The sequence below is a fragment of the Ranitomeya variabilis genome, chromosome 2 (assembly GCF_051348905.1).
Source record: "Ranitomeya variabilis isolate aRanVar5 chromosome 2, aRanVar5.hap1, whole genome shotgun sequence".
In the NCBI taxonomy this organism is placed as follows: domain Eukaryota; kingdom Metazoa; phylum Chordata; class Amphibia; order Anura; family Dendrobatidae; genus Ranitomeya; species Ranitomeya variabilis.
The window spans coordinates 179,420,238-179,447,560 of NC_135233.1; the positions used below are offsets into that span (position 1 = coordinate 179,420,238).

At 45.9% G+C, this 27,323-nt stretch overlaps 1 protein-coding gene across 1 annotated transcript in view; it reads left to right on the forward strand.

Annotated features, from left to right (window-relative positions):
• Positions 1 to 26,974, forward strand: part of TBP (TATA-box binding protein) — a 67,461-nt gene extending 40,487 nt beyond the window's left edge. The window contains exons 7-8 of the mRNA XM_077283235.1: positions 4,590 to 4,684; positions 25,964 to 26,974. Of these exons, the coding sequence (XP_077139350.1) occupies positions 4,590 to 4,684; positions 25,964 to 26,043 (175 nt within the window). The 3' untranslated portion in view covers positions 26,044 to 26,974. The remainder of the gene's footprint in view (positions 1 to 4,589; positions 4,685 to 25,963) is intronic.
• The last annotated feature ends 349 nt before the right edge of the window (positions 26,975 to 27,323 follow it).

A 27,323-nucleotide genomic window follows, 5' to 3' on the forward strand; every position in this document is an offset into this window, starting at 1 on the left:
GAGCTTTCCACTGTGCCTAAAAAGTTGTTTTGGACCACATATGAGGCACATACGTGGTTTTGAGCATTTGAGAGGTGAACTTTTTTTAATTGTCACTTTTGGGGGGCATTTTCTATCAAATAGCCACCTAAAGTCACTTCAATTGTGATGTCCCTTAAAAAAAAAAAAAAAAAAAGTTTTTGATGGCAACATTAAACATTGCTTTTCAATTTTTAACCCTTCTTAACTTCCTGTCAGCAAAAAATAGTTTAAAAAATTATGCAGATGTGATGTTGGCATGTTGTAAATGTTATTAAAGGGAACCTGTCACCACCAAAATCGAAGATGAGCTAAGCCCACCGGCATCAGGGGCTTATCTACTGCATTCTGTAATGCTGTAGATAAGCCCCCGATGTATCCTGAAAGAGGAGAAAAAGAGGTTAGATTATACTCACCCAGGGGCGGTCCGGAGCCTCCCATCTTCATCAGATGACATCTTCTTCTGGTCTTCACACTCTGGCGCAGGCTTTGTTTGTCTGCCCTGTTGAGGGCAGAGCAAAGTACTGCAGTGCGCAGGCGCTGGGCCTCTCTGACTTTTCCCGGCACCTGCGCACTGCAGTACTTGGCTCTGCCCTCAACAGGGCAGACAAAGTACGCCGGAGCCGCAGCCTGAAGACAAGAAGAGGACGTCATTGTAAGAAGATGGGAGGCCCCGGACTGGACCACGACGCCCATCGAACCCGGACCGCAGCAGGACCGTCCCTGGGTGAGTATAATCTAACCTCTTTTTCTCGTCTTTCAGGGTACATCGGAGGCTTATCTACAGCATTACAGAATGCTGTAGATAAGCCCCTGATGCTGGTGGGCTTAGCTCATCTTCGATTTTGGGGGGTGACATGTTCCCTTTCAGTATTTTGTGTAACTTAACTGATTTAAGGGCATAAGAATGTAAAGTTTGAAAATTGTCAAATTTTTGATGTTTTCATATGTAAAAGCAAATCATATCGACCAAAATTTAGCAGTAACATGAAGTACAATGTGTCATGAGAATCACTGAGATACGTTGAAGCGTACCAGCGTAAACTTACCAAGTGGCTCGGTCCTTAAGGGGTTAAATGTGTTCTCTTGGTTTTCTATCTTAAGTACTCCACTTATATTCTTCAGCCTTCTGTTGTGTTTTAATTCATTTCTTTTTATATGTTCAAGATATCTGTATGTTGATAGAGTATGAAAACTCATATAGCGCAGTCCTGCTCATCTCTAAGATATGGATGCAGTTGCATCCGATTTATTCTGGGCTGTGCGAGTTGTCTAATCGTAGGAACTACCAGAAGTCTGTGCTGCTGTTGTCTGTAGCTAATAGAGCATGACCTAGACTGAAATCCATTGTAGCTTAGGACAGTTGTACGGATTGAGCAAGATTAGCTGTTCACTGTTGAGTGGTCTGTAAATGTAAAGGACAATGGTGAGAGATGGTAAATTATAGCTATTGCAGGGATGTTTAACCCCTTAAAGACCGCCGATACGCCTTTTGCCCAGCGGCAATTAAGGGTACTTGTGCCTCAGCGCCGCTTCTTAACGGCGCTGAGAAAGAAGTGTATAGCGCCCCCCCAGAGTCACAATTTCTTCCAGGGTCTTGGCTACCAGGGGGTAGCCGAGACCCCAGAGAACATGACTTGGGTAGGTTTTTACCGACCCCAATGTTGCGATCGCCGTTAACGGTATAACGGCGGCCTCAAAAAAAAAAAAAAAAGTCAGATTTTCCATTTAATTTCCCTCTCCTTTGATGTGATAGCACATCAGAGGAGAGAGAAATGGGGTCCCCTCATTCCTCCTTCCCCCCGATACCTCTGGTGTCCCTGCAACCCCCCGGGCTGCCGGCGTCTTCTTACGGGAGAAAATGGCGGACGCATGCGCAGTGCCAGCACCAACCAACAATAGGAAATTTTTCCTATTGGTTCATTTTGATCACTGTGATAAACTTTATCACAGTGTTCAAAATAAAAAAAAATTAGTAAATCAACTCTCCTCCATCCTTTATCACCCCCTTACTCAGTTAGGTAAAAATATTTAAAAAAAAGTATTGATTTCCATTTTTCCACTAGGGTTAAGGTACCTTCACACTAAGCGACTTTGCAGCGAGAACAATAGCGATCCGTGACGTTGCAGCGTCCTGGATAGCGATCTCGTTGTCTTTGACACGCAGCAGCGATCTGGATCCTGCTGTGATATCGCTGGTCGTTGCTGAAAGTCCAGAACTTTATTTGGTCGTCAGATCGGCGTGTATCGTTGTGTTTGACAGCAAAAGCAACGATTCAAGCAATGTTTTACAATGGTAACCAGGGTAAATATCGGGTTACTAAGTGCAGGGCCGTGCTTAGTAACCCGATATTTACCCTGGTTACCATTGTAAAAGTAAAAAAAAAAAACAGTACATACTCACCTTCTGATGTCTGTCACGTCCCCCGGCGTCCGCGCTGCTGCTCAGAGCTTCCTGCACTGAATGTGTCAGTGCCGGCCGTAAAGCAAAGCACAGCGGTGACGTCACCGCTGTGCTTTAGGGCCGGCGCTTACACAGTGCAGGGAAGCGGACGCCGGGGGACCCGACAGACACCGGAATGTAAGTATGTAGTGTTTGGGTTTTTTGGTAACCAGGGTAAACATCAGGTTACTAAGCGCGGCCCTGCGCTTAGTAACCCGATGTTTACCCTGGTTACCCGGGGACTTCGGCATCGTTGGTCGCTGGAGAGCTGTCTGTGTGACAGCTCTCCAGCGACCACACAGCGACGCTGCAGCGATCGGCATCGTTGTCGATATCGCTAATGTGACGGTACCTTTAGGGTTGGGCTAAAGTTAGTCTTGGGATTAGGGTTGGGGTTAGAATTGGGGGGTCTCCAAACGTGACACGGCGCCACCATTGCTCCAGCTAATTTTGCTTTCAAAAAGTCAAATGGTCCTGCCTCCCTTCTGAGCCCTGCCATGCGCCCAAACAGTGGTTTACCCCCACATATGGGGTATCGGCGTACTCAGGAGAAAACTCACTTCAAATGTGAGGTGTTCCTTAAAAAGAAAAAAATGGTTTTGTAAATTTTGTTGGAAAAATTAGTAATCGCTGGTCAACTTTTAACTCTTATAATGTCCTAACAAAAATTTTGTTTCCAAAATTGTGCTGATGTAAAGTAGACATGTGACACCACTCTCTGATTTGTGTACAAAAGTAAACGTTTTAAAATTGCAAAACTTTCTACATTTTTGCCAAATTTCTGTTTTTTCATAAATAAATGTAAGTTATATAGAAGAAATGTTACCACTACCATGAAGTACAATATGTCACGAAAAAATAGTCTCGGAATCAGGGGGATCCATTGAAGCGTTCCAGAGTTATAACTTCATAAAGTGACAGTGGTCAGAATTGTAAAAATTGGCCCGGTCATTACCGTATTTCTCGGACTACAAGACGCACTTTTTCCCCCCCAAAAAAGGGGGGAAAATGGGGGGTGCGTCTAATAGTCGCAATGCAGGCTTACCGTGGCGGCAGAGGTGCGGTGGCAGAGGTGCGGTGGCAGAGGTGCGGTGGCAGAGGTGCGGTGGCAGAGGTGCGGCGGCAGACGTGCGGGGATGAGGAGGCGCAGTGAGCGGGGTCCCTTTCCCCGGTGAGGTGATGCAGCAGCCCGGTAAGCAGCAGAGCCGGGTGAATCCTGTTAGCGGTGGTGGCGGCCATCTTCCGGAGGCCGCGCGTGCGCAGATGGAGCGCTCTGCTTCCCGGGGCTTCAGGAAAATGGTCGCGGGATGCCGCGCGTGCGCAGATAGGGATCGCGGCGGCCATTTTCCTGAAGTTCTTGGCTTCAGGAAAATGGCCGCCGCGATCTCCATCTGCGCACGCGTGGCCTACCGCGGCCATTTTCCTGAAGCCCCGGGAAGCAGAGCGCTTCATCTGCACACGCGCGGCCTCGGGAAGATGGCCGCCACCACCGCTAACAACAGGATTCACCCGGCTCTGCTGCTTACCGGGCTGCTGCATCACCTCACCGGGGAAAGGGACCCCTCTGACGCCATACCGCTCACTGCGCCTCCTCATCCCAGCACCTCTGCCGGTAACCATTGCTGCAACCCTCCCATGGACACCAGGCCGTGGCGTCGCCCACCTAAGCAGGAAGGGACCCTGCTCAGGTGCACGCCGTACCGCATCACCCCACCTCTGCCGACACCATGCCTCCTGTGACCCTGCTCTGCCAACGCCAGCCCTCAGGTAAGATACTGTAAATTCGGACAATAAGACGGACCCCCATCTTATAAAAAATATTTTTTTCTGCAATTTTCACCCCAAATTTGGGGTGCGCCTGATGGTCCGGTGCGTCTTATAGTCCGAAAAATACGGTAAGTACTAACTTGGCTCCGTCACTAAGGAGTTAAAGGGGTGCTGTCATCTTTGACATTGATCAGGGTGTGCTATAATTGTCTGATAGATGTGGCAACAGTTCGGGGATCCCACCAATCCAATCCCCATGATCTGCACAGTGCTGCCGAGCACTGAATGTACAATGTTACAATTACTAGATAATATTAACAGTGTAACTTTTTTTTTTCTTTTTTCCCCCCACTTTGTCTAGCTATGAACCAGAGTTATTTCCAGGTCTGATTTACAGAATGATCAAGCCAAGAATTGTTCTACTGATTTTCGTGTCTGGAAAGGTTGTATTGACTGGTAAGCATAAGCCATGTGTCCTGAAGGGGCTGTCTGCTACTTGGAAAGCCCCTTTTTATATATATATATATATATATATAGGCCCCATTTAAAATAGAAATGCTATATACTCCCCTGCTGAACGTGCACTACTCCAGCGATGTTGGCGCTGTTTTTGCTGCTGCTCGTGTCATTGCGCGAGTGCAGCGTTTACATGAGGGCCGCGGGACATGATGTGGACAATGTCATCGGAGCCTCGGGAGACACGGCCACGACATGGCTAGGACAGTGCTGAGCAGCAGGTGATCATTCATAGTGCTATTAGTTTATATGGAGCACTGTTGCATTTGCAAAGTGTCTATTTTTAAATCTTTTTTTTACCATGTCACAATCCATATTAGAAGAAAAAAAATAGAAATCTTTCAAGCTCCAGACTGGCCACTGGGGCTATTTTATACTTGTCTTTTTCAGGAAAAGTTTACATCAGTTTATTTAGATTAGAAGTCGGCATTGCAATGACAGGTAACAATGACTCGGCAACTTGAACATTGTGAAAATGGATCCAGCTCACACACCAGGGTGTTAAGAAAAATCTGTCATTTGGCTTTATTTGGAAGAATCCAACATCAATTAGGACGTCTCAGACACCATTGCAAATGTAAACTAGGGGGTGATGTATGAGAAGAACCATAAAGTTCCTGACCACTGGTCACATGGCATAAAGCCCCACTGAAGACTTAAATATACTCCTACTTGATTAATGAAATAGAACACACATGAGGAAATCACGGCAATGCAAATTAAACACACACAGAAGCTGCACTAGAAATACTTCAAAAGACATTACAGAGGTATGGGTGGGTTAAGGTACCTTCACACTAAACGACTTTGCAGCGATAACGATAGCGATCCGTGACGTTGCAGCGTCCTGGATAGCGATATCGTTGTGTTTGACACGCAGCAGCGATCTGGATCCCGCTGTGATATCGCTGGTCGTTGCTGAAAGTCCAGAACTTTATTTGGTCGTCAGATCGGCATGTATCGTCGTGTTTGACAGCAAAAGCAACGATGCCAGCGATGTTTTACAATGGTAACCAGGGTAAATATCGGGTTACTAAGGGCCGCGCTTAGTAACCCGATATTTACCCTGGTTACCATTGTAAAAGTAAAAAAAAAAAAAACACTACATACTCACCCTCTGATGTCTGTCACGTCCCCCGGCGTCCGCGCTGCTGCTCAGAGCTTCCTGCACTGAATGTGTCAGTGCCGGCCGTAAAGCAAAGCAAAGCACAGCGGTGACGTCACCGCTGTGCTTTAGGGCCGGCGCTTACACAGTGCAGGGAAGCGGACGCTGGGGGACGCGAAGGTGAGTATGTACTGTTTGTTTTTTTACATTTACACTGGTAACCAGGGTAAACATCGGGTTACTAAGCGCGGCCCTGCGCTTAGCAACCCGATGTTTACCCTGGTTACCCGGGGACCTCGGCATCGTTGGTTGCAGAAGACCTGTCTGTGTGACAGCTCTCCAGCGACCACACAGCGACGCTGCAGCGATCGGCATCGTTGTCGATATTGCTGCAGCGTCGCTTAGTGTGAAGGTACCTTTAGAGTCTTGCAAATATTGCACTGAACAAGTTATACCAAAAGCATACTGAACAAATAGCGAGTATAAATGTTACAAAAAATATCCAAACTAAAGAGTCTGCTTAAATTAAACACTTATGAGATGTATCTAGATATAAGATTATTAACATCTCATATGTGAAAGCATGTCTGTGGAAAAAAAATATATATAAAAAAATAAAAATATTTTTTGCAAACCATGCTGACATTGCTTTCTATCTGCAAACACACTTAAGCATATAATAGTGAATCTATTATGAAGACTATGTAAGCTGACACATGTGTAATTATAGAGAGTGTGTTTTTATATAAACAAGACTGCTGTTATAAACCATGGATGAAGATATGTCAATGATCATCCACTATGGCAGTAACACCTCGTCTGAACTAATAATGTAGTAAGGAAGATATGTGTTCAGAGAAAAGATCCAAAATGCTTCTTTATTACAAAGTGCCCTGTATGGTCACCACCCCTAATATGTTTGGGTATACGTTCAATTGCGTATGCCCGTAAGTTAGATATATCACGATTATGGCATTCCACAAAATGTTTAGAAATATTTATCTTGGAGAATTCTTCTATGTCATAAAGGTGTCCTCTGACCCTGGATTTAAATTTACGGATAGTCGAACCTACGTACATGATGTGAACTACATGATTACTGTTGCAATTGAGGAAACTTTTTAATATGGAATATTTTACTATGATTATGATTGGAAAAAAAATTACCGTATATACTCGAGTATAAGCCGACCTGAGTATTAGCCGAGGCACCTAATTTTGCCATGGAAAGCTGGGTAAGTTTATTGACTCAAGTATAAGCTGGGTATGTATTGTCCCATCATTCCTATCCCTATCCCGTTATGCATGGCTCCCCCTGTCCATCTTTGTATGCATGGCTCCCCCGGTCCTATCCTTGTATGCATGGCTCCCCCGGTCCCATCCTTGTATGCATGGCTCCCCCGGTCCCATCCTTGTATGCATGGCTCCCCCGGTCCCATCCTTGTATGCATGGCTCCCCCGGTCCCATCCTTGTATGCATGGCTCCCCCGGTCCCATCCTTGTATGCATGGCTCCCCCGGTCCCATCCTTGTATGCATGGCTCCCCCGGTCCCATCCTTGTATGCATGGCTCCCCCGGTCCCATCCTTGTATGCATGGCTCCCCCGGTCCCATCCTTGTATGCATGGCTCCCCCGGTCCCATCCTTGTATGCATGGCTCCCCCGGTCCCATCCTTGTATGCATGGCTCCCCCGGTCCCATCCTTGTATGCATGGCTCCCCCGGTACCATCCTTGTATGCATGGCTCCCCCGGTACCATCCTTGTATGCATGGCTCCCCCGGTCCCATCCTTGTATGCATGGTTCCCCCCGTCCCATCCTTGTATGCATGGTTCCCCCCGTCCCATCCTTGTATGCATGGCTTCCCCCCGTCCCATCCTTGTATGCATGGCTTCCCCCCATCCCATGTTTATATGCATGGCTCCCCCTGTCCCATCCTTGTATGCATGGTTCCCCCTGTCCCATCCTTGTATGCATGGTTCCCCCCGTCCCATCCTTCTTGTGTGCATGGCTCCCCCGTCCCATCCTTGTATGCATGGTTCCCCCCCGTCCCATCCGTCTAGTATGCATGGCTGCCCCCGTCCCATCCTTGTATGCATGGCTTCCCCCCGTCCCATGTTTATATGCATGGCTCCCCCTGTCCCATCCTTGTATGCATGGTTCCCCCCGTCCCATCCTTCTTGTGTGCATGGCTCCCCCGTCCCATCCTTGTATGCATGGTTCCCCCCCGTCCCATCCGTCTAGTATGCATGGCTGCCCCCGTCCCATCCTTGTATGCATGGCTTCCCCCCGTCCCATGTTTATATGCATGGCTCCCCCTGTCCCATCCTTGTATGCATGGTTCCCCCCCGTCCCATCCTTCTTGTATGCATGACTTCCCCCCGTCCCATGTGTATATGCATGGCTCCCCCCGTCCCATCCTTGTGTGCGTGGCTGGGCTCCCCTATCATAGTCGCCCTCCTCGCACCATCGCTGAACGTCCCTGCATCTCCATTGTCCCGGCGCGGCAGCTCTTCCTGTGCTGAGCGGTCACGTAGTACCGCTCATTAAGGTCATGAATATACGCTCCACGCCTATAGGAGTGGAGACGCCTGCATATTCAATACCTTAATGAGCAGTGCCACCTGACCGCTGAGCACAGGAACAGGAAAGAGCTGCCGGGACGGAGATGCAGTGACGGAGGGTGAGTATTGATGTCTCAGGAAGCCGGCGGCTGCAGCTGTCACTATGCTACAGCTCCCCCTCCCCCCCGCCGGTTTTCTGGACCATGACTCGTGTATAAGCCAAGGGGGCGTTTTCAGCACACAAAAAATGTGCTGAAAATCTTGTCTTATACACGAGTATATACGGTAGTTTTAAAAGACACTCCAAGTTTTACAAGAGCAGTAACCACATTTAAAGTATCCTTTCAAAGACAAGTGTGTGCGGGAAACAAACATGTGAACTGCCACAAAGACTAGGTGAGCGTGAATTGCCTTGTGTGACTTATCTCTGTGATTTAAAAGCATAAAAATTCAAAGTTGGAAAATTGCGAATTTTGTGAAAAAAACAGAAATTTTGCAAAAATTTCGAAAACGCAGGTAATAGCAAAGACATTTTACCACTATCATGAAGTACAATATGTCACGAAAAAACTGTCAGAATCATCAGGATCTGTTGAAGTGTTCCAGAGTTATAACCTCATAAAGGGACCGTGGTCAGAATTGTAAAAATTGGCCCGGTCATTAACGTGCAAACCACCCTTGGGGGTTAAGGGGTTAAAGGTATTCCTGTGGGAGAAATGATCAGGGCTAAAAGGAACTGTAGCACCAGTGAAAGTTTTGTCACTGAATCTAATCTTATAAGTAGACGTCTTTATCATAGACATTATCCACATTGGAGTGTGAAACGAGCCAATAAAATTGCAGATGATAGGAACAGATTGGATTTAGTGGATAAAGATAAATCTCCAGTGTGTAAAAACAAAGGAAACCTCACACCTACTCTAGTCCTAACATATGGTCCATATTTCGGTGCCATTTCTAACATAGTACAAAGTAATCTTCACATCTTACATGGTGATCCTATCATAAACTGCATTTTGAAAAGTGGTATTAGAATAATTCCTAGAAAAGCCAAAACACAAGGCAATTCACGCTACCAAGTCTTTGTCACAGGTCACATGTCTGTTTCCCGCACACCGTTGTCTTTGAAAGGATACTTTAAATGTGGTTACTGCACAAGTTTTACAAGAGGAGTGTCTTTTAAAACAAATTATTTTTTCAATCATGATCATAGTAAAAAATTCCATATTAAGTTTCCTCAATTGCAACAGTAATCATGTTCACATCATGGAGTGCACCGCATGCAATCTCAAGTACGTAGGTTCGACTGTCCGTAAATTTAAATCCAGGGTCAGAGGACACCTTTATGACACAGAAGAATTCTCCAAGAGAAATATTTCTAAACATTTTGTGGATCGTGATATATCTAACTTACGGGCATATGCAATTGAACGTGTACCCAAACATATTAGGGGTGGTGACCATACAGGGCACTTTGTAATAAAGAAGCATTTTGGATCTTTTCTCTGAACACATATCTTCCTTTGGGTTTGAATCTCAGGCGAGAAACTTACATTATTAGTTCATACGATGTGTTACTGCCATAGTTGGTGATCATTGACATATCTTCATCCATGGTTTATAACAGCAGTTTTGTTTATATAAAAACACACTCTCTATAATTACACGTGTCAGCTTGCATAGTATGTATAATAAACTAGAAATAGGCCCGATGCTATTGCATCGGTAGTGCGGTGAAATTAACATCTGTGTATCCTTAGTGGTGCTAACAGGAGCAGTGGACATGTGTCACCATCACATCAGCTGCTAGCGGTATTCAAATCTGGCGCCAATACCGCTAGCAGCTGATTGGTTGCCAGCCTTGGCGGGGGATTCAAATCCCGCGCAGCACGCTCATTGGCTCAGCCGGCGGGTGGCTTAGCCAATGAACGGTGCCGCGCGGGATTGAAGTCCCCCGCCAAAGCCGCGCGGCACCGCTCATTGGCTGAGCTGCGGCGTGGAATTCAAATCGCCGCCAAAGCCGCGTGGCACTGCTCAGCCAATGAGTGGTGCTGCACGCCTTTGCGGGGATTTGAATCCCGCGTGGCACCGCTCATTGGCTCAGCCGGTGGGCGGCTCAGCCAATGAGCGGTGCCGCGCGGCTTTGGCGGGAGATTCAAATCCCGTGCGGCACTGCTCATTGGCTCAGCGGGCGGGGGATTTGAATCCCGGCCGCTATATCGGGATACCCATAACTTGGGTGTTCCAATATGGTGGTCGGCGTAGTTCCGATGCGAGCAGTTGGGAGATGAGCGGCTGGCGCCGCTCATCCCTCGGCTGCGTCGCCGCTGATCTCCCGACGCAATAGCAGTCCCATTTTTGGCACTTGTGGAGGCGCAGTTCGTGTCCTTCCGGCCGCGGTGGATTGTGGGATAGCGACACAATCGCCGGAAGATGTGACAGAGCTGATTGGCAATTATATATTAGATTCACTATTGTATGCTTGTGTGTTTACAGATAGAAAGCAATGTCAGCATGGTTTGCAAAAAATATCTCACCACCTGAGAGAGGGGATCTGCCCTTCAGGAACAGGAAACCTACAGATACATAAAAGCGGCACCTCTCCCACGCATAGGTTGGTTTCCTGTTCCTGGAGGGCGGATCCCCTGTTTCAGGTGGTGCTGTCATGGACATAAGAATAAATATTCACTCTGTGGGCGCCGTCGTGTCACGCAGGGCGGGCGCAGAGGTTGGAACGGCGGGAGACGTGGGGCGCTCGCAGTGGGGGAGGACATGGGGCGTCCCTAACGGGGAGGGGGCGGAACCCCTGGCCACGACCCTGCTAACCCGGATCCGGGGGAGGACTATAAAAAAAGCCACAGGACGCTGCAGGGCTGCTTTTGGCCCATTGCAGCTATGGATGTGTTTAGAAGCTCCGGTGGTTCAGCTGGAGCAGGAGCAGGATCGTGCCTCAGAGAGGTCCCATGCAAACCCCCAGCTGAAGAACCGAGGACGAAGTGAGCAGCCCAGCCGCAAAAGTTCCTCCAGACTGAAGGATTCAGCTCACTCCCTCCCTGTGATCCGGTACCTACCGCTACTGCTTGGGTAAGAGATCTTCGTAAATGTACCCTGATGCAGTTTTTTCCTTTATATTTTCTTTCTCTAGGGGAAGAAATGCTGCAGTGAAACAAAAAACAGTGAATGAGCCCTTTGTAGTTGCCCTAAAAAGTTATGTCAGCCATGTGTGCGACAGACTGTAGGAAGTAAAAAAAAAAAAAAAAAAGGGGGGAGCGGTAGTCCCTAGTTAAATACATAGTCCTTTACACCTTTCCCCAATTCTACAGGTGGTGGACAAAACCCCTGACTTTACCGCAAACCTAAGGGAAGTTATTAGGATGGAAGTTTAGAGAATTCTTAAGTCCCTATCTCAACGGGAATCTTCTAAAAGGAAAAGAGAAGCAAGTTTATCAGGGTGAGAGGACTCTTCAGCTGCCCCTAGGAAAGGCGAATTTTATTCAGAAGCCTCTGCCTCCTCCGCATAGTCTTCAGAAGAGGACTCCAACCGTTTTTTCCTTCCCCTAGATCAGTGTTTCTCAACTCTAGTCCTCAAGACCCCACAACAGGTCATGTTTTCAGGATTTCCTTAGTATTGCACTGGTGATAATTTCAGCACCTGCTCAAGCATTAATTCCAGCACCCGTGCAATACAAAGGAAATCCTGAAAACATGACCTGTTGTGGGGTCTTGAGGACTGGAGTTGACAAACACTGCCCTAGATCAAATGGACAAACTGGTCAAATCAGTAAGGTCCACCATGGGGGTAGCTGACACAAAACCAGAACTTTCTGCACAGGACCTGATGTTCGGTGGCCTAGACCCAAGGAAATGCAAATCTTTTCCACTAAATGACAAGGTTCAGAACCTGATGAATAGAGAGTGGAAGAAGCCAGAAAAGAAGGTCTCCCTACCACTGGCCTTCAAACAGAGATATCCCTTCAAGGATCCATTGGTGAACAGATGAGATGCAGCTAGACGCAGCTGTGGCTAAAGCTTCCAAAAAATCCTCCATTCTCTTCGATGATATGGCCTCCTTAAAAGATCCGCTGGACAAGAAAGCGGACTCTTTTCTAAAAGGGACATGGGAAATGTCGGCTGGCGCTCTAAAACCGGCGGTGGCTGCTACATGCACAGCCAGATCCATAATGGTCTGGCTGGATCAGCTTGAATCCCAGGTAGAAGACAGAGCCTCAAGGGAGTCCATCCTGAAGTCCCTGCCAATAATCCAGAATGCCGCAGCCTTTTTAGCCGATGCTTCGGCAGACTCAGTGAGGATGGCAGCCAGGGCCGCTGGACTATCAAATGCGGCTCATAGGGCTCTGTGGCTGAAGTGTTGGCTGGGGACATCCAGGCCAGATCCCGTCTTTGCTCTATCCCGTGTGAGGGAGAATATCTGTTCGGCCCAGTTCTGGATGAACTTTTGGAAAAAGCTGGGGATGAGAAAAAGAAGTTCCCCAGTCTACCGACCCCTTCTTATAGACGTCGATTCACCGGGAAAAGATTCTTTCGTAGAAGGTCGTCCAGAGATCAGGGCAGATGGGATGAAAAAAGGAGAGATACTGGATTTGTGTTTGGAGGTGGGGGGTGCCAGGAACCATCTCGTGAGGTGAAGGAACCACCCCAATGACTAGCTGCTCCGGTAGGAGGTAGGCTAACTGCCTTCTACCTGGCCTGGTCCCAGATTTCAATAGCAGCTGGATCCTGGGGTTGATAGCCACGGGACTGCGGTTGGAATTTTCCTGTGTCCCCCAAAACAGGTTTAGGATTACCCCACTCAGGTCTTCCCCAACAGAACAGGCGGCTCTGGAGGCTGAAATTTCTGACCTGCGCAGCAAAAAGGTTCTGACAGAAGTGCCAGAGGAAGAAAGGGGCAGAGGATTTTACTCCTCTCTGTTCCTAGTCCGTAAGCCGGACAGCTCTTTTAGGACTATAATAAATCTTAAAGCCCTCAATGAATTTTTGATCATACTGCTATTTTGATCATATGGCCATTCAAAATGGAAACAATCAATTCCACAATAAAATTGTTGTTTGAAAATTGCTTTATGGTGGTGGTAGATCTAAAAGACGCCTACTACCATATACCCATTAATGCGCTCACCAACGATTCCTTAGAGTGGCGGTCCATCTGGTGGGGTTGGTCCGACATTTCCACTATGGTGCCCTTCCCTTTGGTATTGCAGTAGCCCACTTGAGTATTCACTAAAGTTATAGCCGAGATAATGGCCCATCTACGTGAGTCAGACATTCTGGTGATCCCCTACCTCGACGACTTCCTTATTATAGGCAAAACAACAGAACATTGTTTGGAACAATTACAAAAAGTAGTGCCTGCCCTTGAGCGGTTAGGATGGCTCCTAAACATCAAAAGGTCCTGGCTGCAGCCCATGAAAGTTCAGCAATTCCTAGGTCTAATCTTAGATTCCCAGAATCAGGAATGCAGTCTGCCTCCCGAAAAGTCCGTTTGCCTACACTATCAGGTTCTAAACGCCTCCAATAACCTCACCATGTCCCTCAGGAAAGCCATGTCTCTTTTGGGCTCTCTCTCATCCTGTATTCCCGCTGTCCGGTGGGCCCAGCTCCATACAAGAAAACTACAGGGCGAGGTTTTGTTGCGTCGAAAAACTTTGGGGGGTTACCTAGAAGGACAGCTAACTTTATCCCAAAACTGTAAAATCCCTCAATTGGTGGCTAGAGGGAATTTATCTAGAGGGGTCCCTTGGGAATATAACATAACCCGTATAGTTACCACGGATGCAAGCCCTTCCGGTTGGGGGGCTCATATGGGTAACGTTTTAGTCCAGGGACTATGGGAGCATCATCAGGTGGAAATGTCTTCTAACCTGTAAGAATTAACAGCAGTGGAACAGGCGGCTAAAAGACTCCCTGTGTATCAACAGGGTCATCACGTACGAGTGTTCTCCGACAATCAGGTCACTGTGCGTATATACTAAAGCCGCAACCTTCTAATACAAACAAGGGGAATGGTCCCTAAAATCCTCCATCTTCGACCTGATTGTGCAAAAGTGGGGTCAACCAGAGATGGATCTCTTCGCCACCAGGGAGAATAGGAAAGTGAGGCGGTTTTCCTCACTGAATCCCAGAGAAGACCCTTTGGCAGTAGACGCTTTTTTGATAAAGTGGAACTTCAGGCTAGCATATGCCTTCCCTCCTCTGTCTCTACTAACTCTGGTGATGAGAAAAATCAGGAAGGACAAGGCAAAGATTATAGTAATCGCCCCGTTTTGGCCCAGGAGGGCATGGTCCTGAGGCATGAGAACCATGTCGGTGTCCGACCCGTGTGTCCTACAAGACATCCCGTATCTCCTATCCCAGGGCCCAGTCTACTATCCTCAGGTGGATGGCCTTCATCTGACGGCGTGGATTTTGAACGGTCTCTGCTAAAAGATAGGTTTCTCCCCAGGCTTGATTAATACCCTGGTTAAAAGCAGAAAAATAATCACAGCCCAAATTTATGTCAGAATCTGGAAAAGGTTCCTTCAAGACGCAGGGGTGGTGGCTGGTCAATCAGCACCAATAAACCAGAATCTAGAATTCCTACAGAAAGGTCTGGACATGGGATTATCCTCTAGTACTCTTAAAGTGCAGATGTCAGCCTTAGGGGCCCTCTTTGGCTGCAACATTGCCGGTGATTACTGGATTGATAGGTTCATTAAGGCGGCAAGTACGGTAGGTCCAGACCAGTAGTGAAAGATAGGGTCATGCCGTGGGATTTAAACTTAGTCCTCACAGCCATGACAGAGGCTCCATTTGAACCGATTTAATCGACTTGCATAAAAAAAACCTGTCCCTCAAGGTAGCCTTCCTGGTAGCACTAACGTCAGTTCATAGAGTAAGTGACATCCAGGCATTATCCAGGCTTCCTCCTTATACACAATTTAGAAATAATAGGGTAATACTTTCACCTGATCCAGCATACCTGCCTAAAGTAGTTTCCAGATTTCATAGGACGCAGGAGATAGTTATTCCATCCTTCCTCCCTAATCCTAGCAGCGGAAAGGAAAAGAAACTACACACCCTAGACGAAAAGGAAAAGAAACTACACACCCTAGATGTTAGGAGATGTCTCCTAGAATACCTAGCAGTTACTGATCCCTGGAAAAAAGAGAACGCTCTGTTTGTCTCCTATCAGGGCACTAGGAAGGGCCTTAGGGCATCAAAAAGCACGCTAGCAGGTGGATTAGGGAGGCTATTTCACTAGCATAAATGTCAAAGGGCAGATCGGCACCTGGAGAACTGAGGGCACATTCCACTAGAGCCGTGGGAGGAGAGATCGGAAGTTTCGATTGACCAAATATGTAAGGCTGCTACTTGGTCCTCTCCAAGCACATTTTTCAATCATTACAGACTAGATCTGGGTGCTTCCTCAGACCTCTCTTTTGGTATAAGGCTGCAGGCTATAGTCCCTCCCTAATTAGTTATTACTCTCTGTAATTCTCTCTGGTGGTGCTGTCATGGACGATCGAATAAAGTTTTAGTTACTCACCGGTTAACTGTATTTTGCGAAGTCCATGACGGCACTCGTAGATTCCCTCCCTTTCTTCAGTTCTGGGAGTTCACTTCTTCCTCTTATGATCCACACGTGGTAATAGTTAGTAGTAATATTATTGTACATAAATCATGTCATTAAAGGGAACCTGTCACCCCCAAAATCGAAGGTGAGCTAAGCCCACCAGCATCAAGGGCTTATCTACAGCATTCTGGAATGCTGTATGTAAGCCCCCGATGTATCCTGAAAGATGAGAAAAAGAGGTTATATTATACTCACCCAGGGGCGGTCCCAAATACAATGGGTGTCGTGGTCCAGTCCGGGGCCTCCCATCTTCTTACGATGGCGTCCTCTTCTTGTCTTCACCCTGCGGCTCTGGCGTACTCTGTCTGCCCTGTTGAGGGCAGAGCAAAGCACGCCTGCGCCGGAGCTGTGTAATAAATATAAATATATATATATATATATATATATATATATATAACAGCCACATAGCATATAGCAGAGGCCACGTAACACAGACAGCCACGTAGTGTATAGCACAGCCATGTAGTATATAACACAGCCCACGTAGTATATAGCAGCCTCGCAGTATATAATACAGCCCAAGTACTATATGGCACTGTGGGCACCATATTCCTGTTAAAAAAAAGTATGAAAATAAAAAAATAGTTATATACTCGCCCTCGGGCGTCCAGCGAAGCTGTCCCTATGCGCGCGATGCGGCCGCCAGCTTCCATTCCCAGCGATGCATTGCGAAATTACCCAGGTCGCGAGACCGCTATGTCATCATCTCGCAAGACCGCAATGCAAGGCCTGGAGCGCCGCGATAAGCGGGAAAGGCGCCGGAAGGTGAGAATGATTTTTTTTTTTTTTTCTTATTTTTAACATTAGATCTTGTTACTGTTGATGCTGCATAGACAGCATCAATAGTAAAAAGTTGGTCACACAGGGTTAATAGCAGCGTTAACGGACTGCGTTATAACGCGGTGTAACGCAGCCATTAACCCTGTGTGAGTGCTGACTGGAGGGGAGTATGGAGGGGGGCACTGACAGAGAGTAGGAAGGGGCGAATTCGCGGCCGGACTGTCTGTCGCCAATCGGCAACGCGGGATTTCCGTGACAGACGGAAGTGACCCTTAGACGATTATATATATATATATATTTATATATATATATATATATATATATATATATATATATATATATATATATATATATATATATATATATATATATATATATATATATATATATTAGATGGTGGCCCGATTCTAACGCATCGGGTATTCTAGAATATGCATGTCCATCTAGTATATTGCACGGCCCATGTAGTATATTGCCTAGTGACATAGTATACAGCACAGAGCCATGTAGTATATTGCACAGCCCATGTAGTATATTGCCCAGCCACGTAGTATATTGCCCAGCCACGTAGTATATTGCCCAGCCACGTAGTATATTGCCCAGCCACGTATGTCACAAGTTAAAAAATAAACATATACTTGCCTTCTGAGGGCCCCTTGTAGTTCTGTCGCCTGTGTGCGGTGCAGGCGGCAGCTTCCAGTCCCAGGGTGTGATGACGTCGTATGCGAGAAGGACCTGCCATGACCGTGACGTCATGGCAGGTCCTTCTCGCATATCATCCTTGCCACTGGAACCTGCCGCTTGCATGGAGCGGTCAGCGGAGCGTTGCGAGGAGCAGGAAAGGCGGCTGAGTGAGTATATAATGATTTTTTTTTTTTTTTTTTTAATTATTTTTAACATTAGATGTTTTTACTATTGACGCTGCATAGGCAGCATCAATAGTAAAAACTTGGTCACACAGGGTTAATAGCGGCAGTAACTGAGTGCGTTACCTGCGGCATAACGCTGTCCGTTACCGCTGGCATTAACCAACCCTGTGTGAGCGGTGACTGCGGGGAGTATGGAGCGGGCGCCGGGCACTGACTGCAGGGGAGTAGGGAGGGACTAATCGGACTGTGGCCGTCGCTGGTTGGTTGTGGCTGTTTTGCCGCGACCAATCAGTGACTTGGATTTCCATGACACAGAGGCCGCGACCAATGAATATCCGGGACAGACAGACGGAAGTACCCCTTAGACAATTATATATATATATATATATATATATATATATATATATATATATATATATATATATATATATATATATATATATATATATATATATATATATATATATATAGATATATATAGATTTGTTCAAGTGTTCTTTTGGTATAAATTGTTCAGTGCGGTATTTGCAAGACTAAGGCTAAGTTCCCATTTGCGCCCACTTCTGCACCTCTTCCTTCAGCTCCGCCTATGTCTGCATGTGTCTTGGGTACCTATCTTTAACATTGGGTATGGATGCGTACGCAGGCCATGCGGATGCGTCCGCATGCGTCGTTTTGATGCTGCGCTGAACTGCGTAGAATGCAACATGTTGCATTTTGTTGCTGTCAGCACAGCGTCAAAGCGCCGCATCCGCATGGCCTGGCCTGCGTACCCAATGTTAAAGATCGTTACGCAGGACGCATGCCGATGTAGGCGGAGCCTAATGGAAGAGGTGTAGAAGTGGGCGGGGCTTAACGGAGGAAGTACGCATCCCTCTGCAGCTCTGCCCAACGAAATGTAAACTTAGCCTAACCCACCCATATCTCTGTAATGTCTTTTGAAGTATTTCTTGTGCAGCTTCTGTGTGTGTTTAATTTGCATTGCCATGATTTCCTCATGCGTGTTCATTTGCATTAAAGAGAACCTGTCGCCCCCAAAATCGAAGATGAGCTAAGCTTACCAGCATCAGGGGCTTATCTACAGCGTTCTGTAATTGTGTAGATAAGCCCCCGATGTGTCCTGAAAGATGAGAAAAAGAGGTTAGATTATACTCACCTGGGTGGGCGGTACGATCCGATGGGCGTCCCGGTCCGGCCCGGGGCCTCCCATCTTCTTACGATGACGTCCTCTTCTTGCCTTCACGCTGCGGCTCCGGCGCAGGCGTACTTTGTCTACCCTGTTGAGGGCAGAGCAAAGTACTGCAGTGCGCAGGTGCTGGGCCTCTCTGACCTTTCCCGGCACCTGCGCACTGCAGTACTTTGCTCTACCCTCAACAGGACAAAGTATGCCTGCGCAATACAAGAAGAGGACGTGATCGTATGAAGATGGTAGGCCGCAGCGGGACCGCCCCTGGGTGAGTATAATCTAACCTCTATTTCTTATCTTTCAGGATACATCGGGGACTTATCTACAGCATTACAGAATGCTGTAGATAAGCCCCTCATGCTGGTGGGCTTAACTCATCTTCGATTTTGGGGGTGACAGGTTCCCTTTAATCAAGTAGGAATATATTTAAATCTTCAGTGGGCTTTATGCCATGTGACCAGTGTTCAAAAACTTTATTGTTCGAAACGCGTATGGTTCTTCTCATATATCACCCCCTATTTTACATTTGCAATGTTGTCTGAGACGTCCTAATTGATGTTGGACCATTTTAAAAAGAATTCTTCCAAATAAAGCCGAATGAAAGATTTTTCTCAACACCCTGGTGTGTGAGCTGGATCCATTTTCACACTGTTCTAGTGCTCCCACTCGCTTGCTCCCATCAATCCACTGTTATGCAGTTGCAGGGTACTGATGGGTTGGCATGGCAGGCGGGGTCTGCTAAAGGTCTGTTTGTTGCCATCTTGGACAAATGGAGCTTGGCCATATGCTGAGCTGTATAAAAATTAGATGTTCACTAAATACTGCAATTCTGTGCAATTTTAGGTTTGTCTCTCCAAAAAACAAGTTCCCACACAGCTCAATTGACAGAAAAATTAAAAATGTTATGGGCCTGGAAAAACTGAGGCCTGAGATTCTCAGGTCAAAACTTGCACCAACTGGAGCTCATTTGCATATAATTTTGATCAATCCTGTGGATGCTCAATAAATGCACCCGCAATGGAAAACCTTAAATAAGGTGAACACACACAAAATATACTTAACCCCTAAACAACCTGAGATAAGCCTTTTAACTGCGACAGTTATAGGACCTGATTTCTCAGTACTGCTTTTCAAAACCCCAATATTTAGTAAATATGGCACCACTTGGTCCCTGCTTCTCTTCTCCCCCATTGTTGCTGTTTTGTGAGAGAAAAGGGATACACTACGCCCAAGTACCGTCCTGTCACATAAAAAAGAATCACATTTCTACATCAGTTACAAAAAATTCTTCCCCAATGTCCTCCTCATTCCCCTGTTCATGCTCCCGTTTCATCCCACTTGTCCATTGATGGGGAATATTTTTTTTTCTGCCGAGAGCCATTTTAATATTTATACCATCCTTCGGAGGCTGTATAAATTGTGCGCTAACTCAACTCACAAAATACTTCATGACACAAACACCGATGTCGGCATGTAATCTTTCATTGCACTCGCCTCAGCATTCAGTAGTGAACACTGTGAGTGTGCTAACACAGCAAGAAAAAATTAATGGGCTGGCTGCCATTAACACCTTTCTGACCTCGGACAGGATAGTACGTCCGAGGTCTGATCCCCTGCTTTAATGTGGGCTCCGGCGGTGAGCCCGCATCAAAGCCGGGACATGTCAGCTGTTATGTTTGAAAAAACTGACCGTCACATCCAAACATAGACGAAGTGTGAACAGGTGCTGAACCTAGAGTCACCAACTCTTATATAGTCAAGCAAATAAGGCAGCACGCTGCAGCGCTGAAACATGCAAACATGAAAATTGAACTGCATTACTGCACTAGAAATATGAAAAATGAGAGCGTTTAGCGCATGAAAATGGCCAATTTTATGTGTACCTGGTAGCCACTTTACGGCATCTCTTATACCAGGTCCTACGCTTTCCTTTCCTCGCTGAGAATAAACGTCTCCATCTGAATGGGTACCTATGAAAACCTCTTCTTAGACTAGCATTCTCACTCTCTGTGGAGGGGTAATGGACCTGCTGCAATTAAAACACCTGTGACTAGGAGGCGGAGTGCACTCCACCTCCTAGTCACAGGTGTTTTAATTGCAGCAGGTCCATTACCCCTCCACAGAGAGTGAGAATGCTAGTCTAAGAAGAGGTTTTCATAGGTACCCATTCAGATGGAGACGTTTATTCTCAGCGAGGAAAGGAAAGCGTAGGACCTGGTATAAGAGAGATGCCGTAAAGTGGCTACCAGGTACACATAAAATTGGCCATTTTTATGTGCTAAACGCTCTCATTTTTCATATTTCTAGTGCAGTAATGCAGTTCAATTTTCGTGTTTCATGTTTGCATGTTTCAGCTCTGCAGTGTGCTGCCTTATTTGCATGTCAGCTGTTATGGACATGTTATGCACACCAGGACGGGGAGGGACTGGGGAGCCATGCACACCAGGACGGGGAGGGACTGGGGAGCCATGCACACCAGGACGGGGAGGGACTGGGGAGCCATGCACACCAGGGTGGAGAGGGACTGGGGAGCCATGCACACCAGGGCGGGGAGGGACTGGAGAGCCATGCACACCAGGATGGGGAGGGACTGGAGAGCCATGCACACCAGGATGGGGAGGGACTGGAGAGCCATGCACACCAGGATGGGGGGGGACTGGGGAGCCATGCACACCAGGACGGGGGGGGGGGACTGGGGAGCCCTGCACACCCGGACGGGGAGGGACTGGGGAGCCCTGCACACCCGGACGGGGAGGGACTGGGGAGCCCTGCACACCCGGACGGGGAGGGACTGGGGAGCCCTGCACACCCGGACGGGGAGGGACTGGGGAGCCCTGCACACCCGGACGGGGAGGGACTGGGGAGCCCTGCACACCCGGACGGGGAGGGACTGGGGAGCCATGCACACCAGCACGGGGAGGGACTGGGGAGCCATGCACACCCGGACGGGGAGGGACTGGGGAGCCATGCACACCCGACTTATACTTTAGTCAATAAGCTTACCCAGTTTTTCGTGGCAAAAGTAGGTGCCTCGGCTTATACTCGGGTTGGCTTATACTCGAGTATATATGGTATGTAAAAAATGCATATAAATATGTAAAGTAGTCAGTGTACAGCTTGTATAACAGTATAACTTTGGTGTGTTGTAAATAACAACACAGCTATTAATGTCTAAACCACTGGCCACAAAAGTGAGTACATCCCTAAGTGAAAATGGCCAAATTGTGCTCAATAACGAATTTTCCTTCCTCAATGTCATGTGATTCATTAGTGTTATAAATCTCAGGAGTGAATGGGGAACATGTGTGATAATTTGGTGTTATTGCTCCCATACTGGTCACCGGAAGTTCAACAAGACCTAATGTCACAGAACTATGTGAGGATCTGAAAAAAAGAATTGTTGCAGTACATATAGATGGCCTAGGCTATAAGAAGAATGCCAACACCCTGAAACTGAGCTGCAGCACGGTGGCCAAGACTATAAAGCAGTTTAACAACAAGACAGGTTCCATTCTGAACTGGCCATGCCATGGTCAACCAAAGTTTAGTGCACATGGTCAGCGTTCTATCCAGAGATTGCCTTTTCTAGTATGAGTGCTGCCAGCATTGCTGCAGGGGCTGAAGGGGGTGGGGGTCAGCCTGTCAGTGCTCAGACCATATGCCACAAACTGCATCAAATTGGTCTGCATGGCTGTCTTCCCAGAAGGAAGCCTCTTTTAAAGATGATCGCACAAGAAAGCCTGTAAACCGTTTGAGACAAGCAGACTAAGGACATGGATTACAGTAACCATTTCCTGTGGTGTGATGAGACCAAGATAAACTTATGTGGTTCAGATGATGTCAAACGTGTGGTGGAAACAAGAGGAGTACAGTCAAGCATGGTGGTGGGAACAAGATGAGGAGTACAGTCAAGCATGGTGGTGGGAGTGTCACGGTTTGGGGCTGCATGAGTCCTGCCAGCTGTGGGGAGCTACAGTTCATTGAGGGAACCATGAATTCCAACATGTACAGTGACATAGTGAAGTAGTGCATGATCCCCCTGAATTTGGAAACTGGGCCACAGGGCAGTATTCCAAAATAATGACCCCAAACTCACCTCCAAGATTACACTGTTTTGTTAAAGAAAAGAATGGTAATGGTACTGGACTGGCCAGGCATGTCTGCAGACCTAAACCCTATTGAGCTTCTGTGGGGCATCCTCGAATGGAAGGTGAAGGAGCACAAGGTCTCTAACATCCACCAGCTCCGTGATGTCATCATGGAGGACTGGAAGTGGATTCCAAGCTTTAATGAATTCCATGCCCAAGTGAACTAAGGCAGTGCTCGAAAATAATGGTGACCACACAAAATATTGACACTTTGTGCACAATTTGGCCATTTTCACTTAGGGGTGTACTCACTTGTTGCCAGAGGTTTAAGTTGTATTTTAGAGGATTATTTTTATTATTGATCAACAACTATGTTCTCAATCAACCCAAAAGACTCCTAAATATCAAAGCTTAATATTTTTGAAAGTTGGAGTGTTTTTTTTTTTTAAATTTGGCTATCTTAGGAGGATATCGGTTTGTGCAGGTAACTATTACTGTGCAGAATTATTAGGCAACTTAATAAAAACCAAATATATTCCCATGTCACTTGTTTATTTTCACCAGGTAAACCAATATAGCTGCACAAAATTTACAAATAAATATTTCTGACATGCAAAAACAAAACCCCAAAAAGTTAGTGACCTATATAGCCACCTTTCTTTATGATAACACTCAACAGCCTTTCATCCATAGATTCAGTCAGTAGCTTGATCTGTTTACGATCAACATTGCGTGCAGCAGCCACCACAGCCTCCCAGACACTGTTCCGAGAGGTGTACTGTTTTCCCTCCCTGTAGATCTCACGTTTTATGAGGGACCACAGGTTCTCTATGGGGTTCAGATCAGGTGAACAAGAGGGCCATGTCATTTTTTTTTTCCTCTTTGAGACCTTTACTGGCCAGCCACGCTGTGGAGTAGTTGGAGGCATGTGATGGAGCATTGTCGTGCGTGAAAATCATGTTTTTCTTGAACGATACCGACTTCTTCCTGTACCACTGCTTGAAGAAGTTGTGTTCCAGAAACTGGCAGTAGGTCTGGGAGTTGAGCTTTACTCCATCCTCAACCCGAAAAGGTCTCACGAGTTCATCTTTGATGATACCAGCCCATACCAGTACCCCACCTCCACCTTTCTGCCGTCTGAGTCAGAGTGGAGCTCTCTGCCCTTTACTGATCCAGCCTCTGGCCCATCAAGAGTCACTCTCATTTCATCAGTCCATAAAACCTTTGAAAAGTCAGTCTTAAGATACTTCTTGGCCCAGTCTTGACGTTTTATCTTATGTTTCTTGTTGAAAGGTGGTCGTTTTTCAGCCTTCCTTACCTTGGCCATGTCCCTGAGTATCGCACACCTTGTGCTGCTTGTTACTCCAGTAACGTTGCAGCTCTGAAATATGGCAAAACTGGTGGCAAATGGCATCTTGGCAGCTTCACGCTTGATTTTCCTCAATTCATGGGCAGTTATTTTGCACCTTTTTTGCCCAACACGCTTCTTGCGACCCTGTTGGCTATTTGCCATGAAATGCTTGATTGTTCGGTGATCACGCTTCAAAAGTTTGGCAATTTCAAGACTGCTGCATCCCCTCTGCAAGACATCTGACAATTTTGGACTTTTCAGAACCCGTCAAATCTCTCTTCTGACCCGTTTTGCCAAAGGAAAGGAAGTTGCCTAATAATTACGCACACCTTATATAGGGTTTTGATGTCATTAGACAACACCCCTCCTCATTACAGAGATGCACATCACCTGATTTACTTAATTGGTAGTTGGCTCTCAAGCCTGAACAGCTTGGAGTAGGACAACAAGTATAAAAACTATCATGTGATGAAAACACAACTTGCCTAATAATTCTGCACACGGTGTACTGCTAATGTAACTATCCTTACTTACCATTCTCCATCTTCTGGTGTGTGTGTGTGTATGTGTATATATATATTATATATACACACGCACGCACGCACACACACACACACACCAGAAGATGGAGGATGGTAAGTAAGGATAGTTACATTAGCAGTATGTGTGTGTATATACATACATACATACATACATATTGCTAATGTAACTATTCTTACTTACCATCCTCCATCTTCTGCTGTAATCTGCCATTCCGGTTCATCTCGAGCAGTTTGTGCATTGAGATCTTGTGACCATTACCTATTACTTCTGCTCAGTCCGTTGCGGTCACAAGGTGGCGGAACGGTACCAGAGTGGTGTCGGTTAGAGCTGAAGACGCCGTGATTATATTAGGTGCAGAGTTCTTGCATTATCCATCCATTCCAGGGCTGCAATAAAATCACCGGAGTGGTGCTTTAATTCTTTGCAATATTTTATTAGAATGAAGTTTTCAAAACATTTTGTGCAGTGAGGCCTTAATATCATTTGTTAATGAAGTGGACTCTTGTAATTTCTAATTTATGTAATATTCTGGAATTAAAGATTTTAATCTTAGCTGCCAATTATGTGGAGTGAGTTGTATTGTAATCTGCGTAGTGGTTTGATCAATATAAGTAAGGATACATTGCATGTCTGACACGCATTTTGTTTTTTGTTACTATATAACACAACTTTTTCACAAGCTTAAGGATGAGCTGGCTACATTCTTTTTGTTGTTTTTAATTGACTTTTTAAATGTATTCTATGACATTAAGCTTTGTGTTAATTGTTAAAAGGGTAGTCCACTTCTAGAAAATGTTATACTATATGCTGAGAAATCCAAGCTGAGTAATAATGTTTGTCTGCAGCGGTGATGTCAACTAAATTATGAAAGCACTGTAGCCCGTCACTCAGCTCAGTGATTGGCTGCAGCACTGCCAACATGACATAATGGTTACAGACAAACTGAGACAAGTGCAGCGTTGGTATGTAGTACTGTGTTTTGCTTTTTTTTTTTTTTCGAAGTCTACTTTCTCTCTCATATGTTTTTTTTTTTGTTTTGTTTTTTTTTAATTGGACCCTCCCCTTAAAATACAATTTTTGTTACAAGTTTTCCTTTCTCCTTTAGGGGCTAAAGTTCGAGGAGAGATCTATGAAGCTTTTGAAAACATATATCCCATCCTTAAAGGCTTTAGAAAGACCACATAACCGCTTCTACAACTTTAATTATTTGTATGTGTATTCCAATACTGAAGCCTTTTTCCCTGGCTTGGCCTACCGTTCTAAGAGATGGACTCTAGTTACATATGGTGTTCCACTGACCTCAATATGTTCCTGCCACTCTTTCACATTTTAATTGCCAAATGGTTAACAGAACGCAGATATGTGACTTGTTTTAAGAACTTTTAAGAAAAGCCTACTAATGTATTGAACTTAATTTGACTACAATGTATAATTTACAGAAACCAAGTATTTTTAGAGAATTTGTTTTTATATATCTTGCATCTCTTGGCAGGACCTCCGCTTTTGTAAATATCACATATGCCGCAAAATATTCTTCTCCGTATTTTTATTGGCACTGTTAGTCTGCCGTATTTCATTGTTCATTTTACTGTCATTCTTTTAATTCAGTAAAGCCCTTTTAAGCCATTGTATATAAATTGCTCCAATACAGTTTTTATTCTTGTGCCAAAAACATTCCTGAATTTCAGTGTTTAGCTGGGTAAAATAAAACATCACCATTCTCTGAATGTTCAAGCATACATCAAAATATATTTTCTTTTACTGAGAAACACTGTTGACATATCATAAGCAAAAGGAAATGTTGTACTGCATCCTTGGTGTAATGGATAAAATGAGTAGTCCTAGGTAAATAAGATCTTGAATTTTTAATACTGGCACACACTGGGTTCAGCAGCCCTTCACAACAGCTTGCTGGGTGTTAAAACTTTACAAATGGTGAAGCTGTATCTTTCTGGATTCCAACAGTTGGCCTGCTACAGATTGCTAACCCTCGCCTTAATAGATTGGCACGTGAGTGTTACTGAAGAAAAAAGAAACGTTTTCATTCTTCATTTTCCAGTTCTGACGTATGTTTTGTAAGTGCCTTGCCAACATAATTAAATCCTAAAACATATGAAAACAAGTCCCAATAATGGACATTTTAATTTGAACATGGGGAAGCTTTGCCCAAAACTGAAGTTTTCATTTGGACACATGAGTGTCACTCTCATCACTTCTTCCTTGCGGTTTATGTATTTATATATCAGACTTGAGTTGTTGCATATTAAAGGGAAACCTGTCACCCCAAAAATCGAAGATGAGCTGTGGCCACAGGATCAGGGGCTTATCTACAGCATTCTGTAATGCTGTAGATAAGCCCCCGATGTATCCTGAAAGATGAGAAAAAGAGGTTAGATTATACTCACCCAGGGACGGTCCTGCTGCGGTCCGGGTTCGATGGGCGTCGTGGTCCAGTCCGGGGCCTC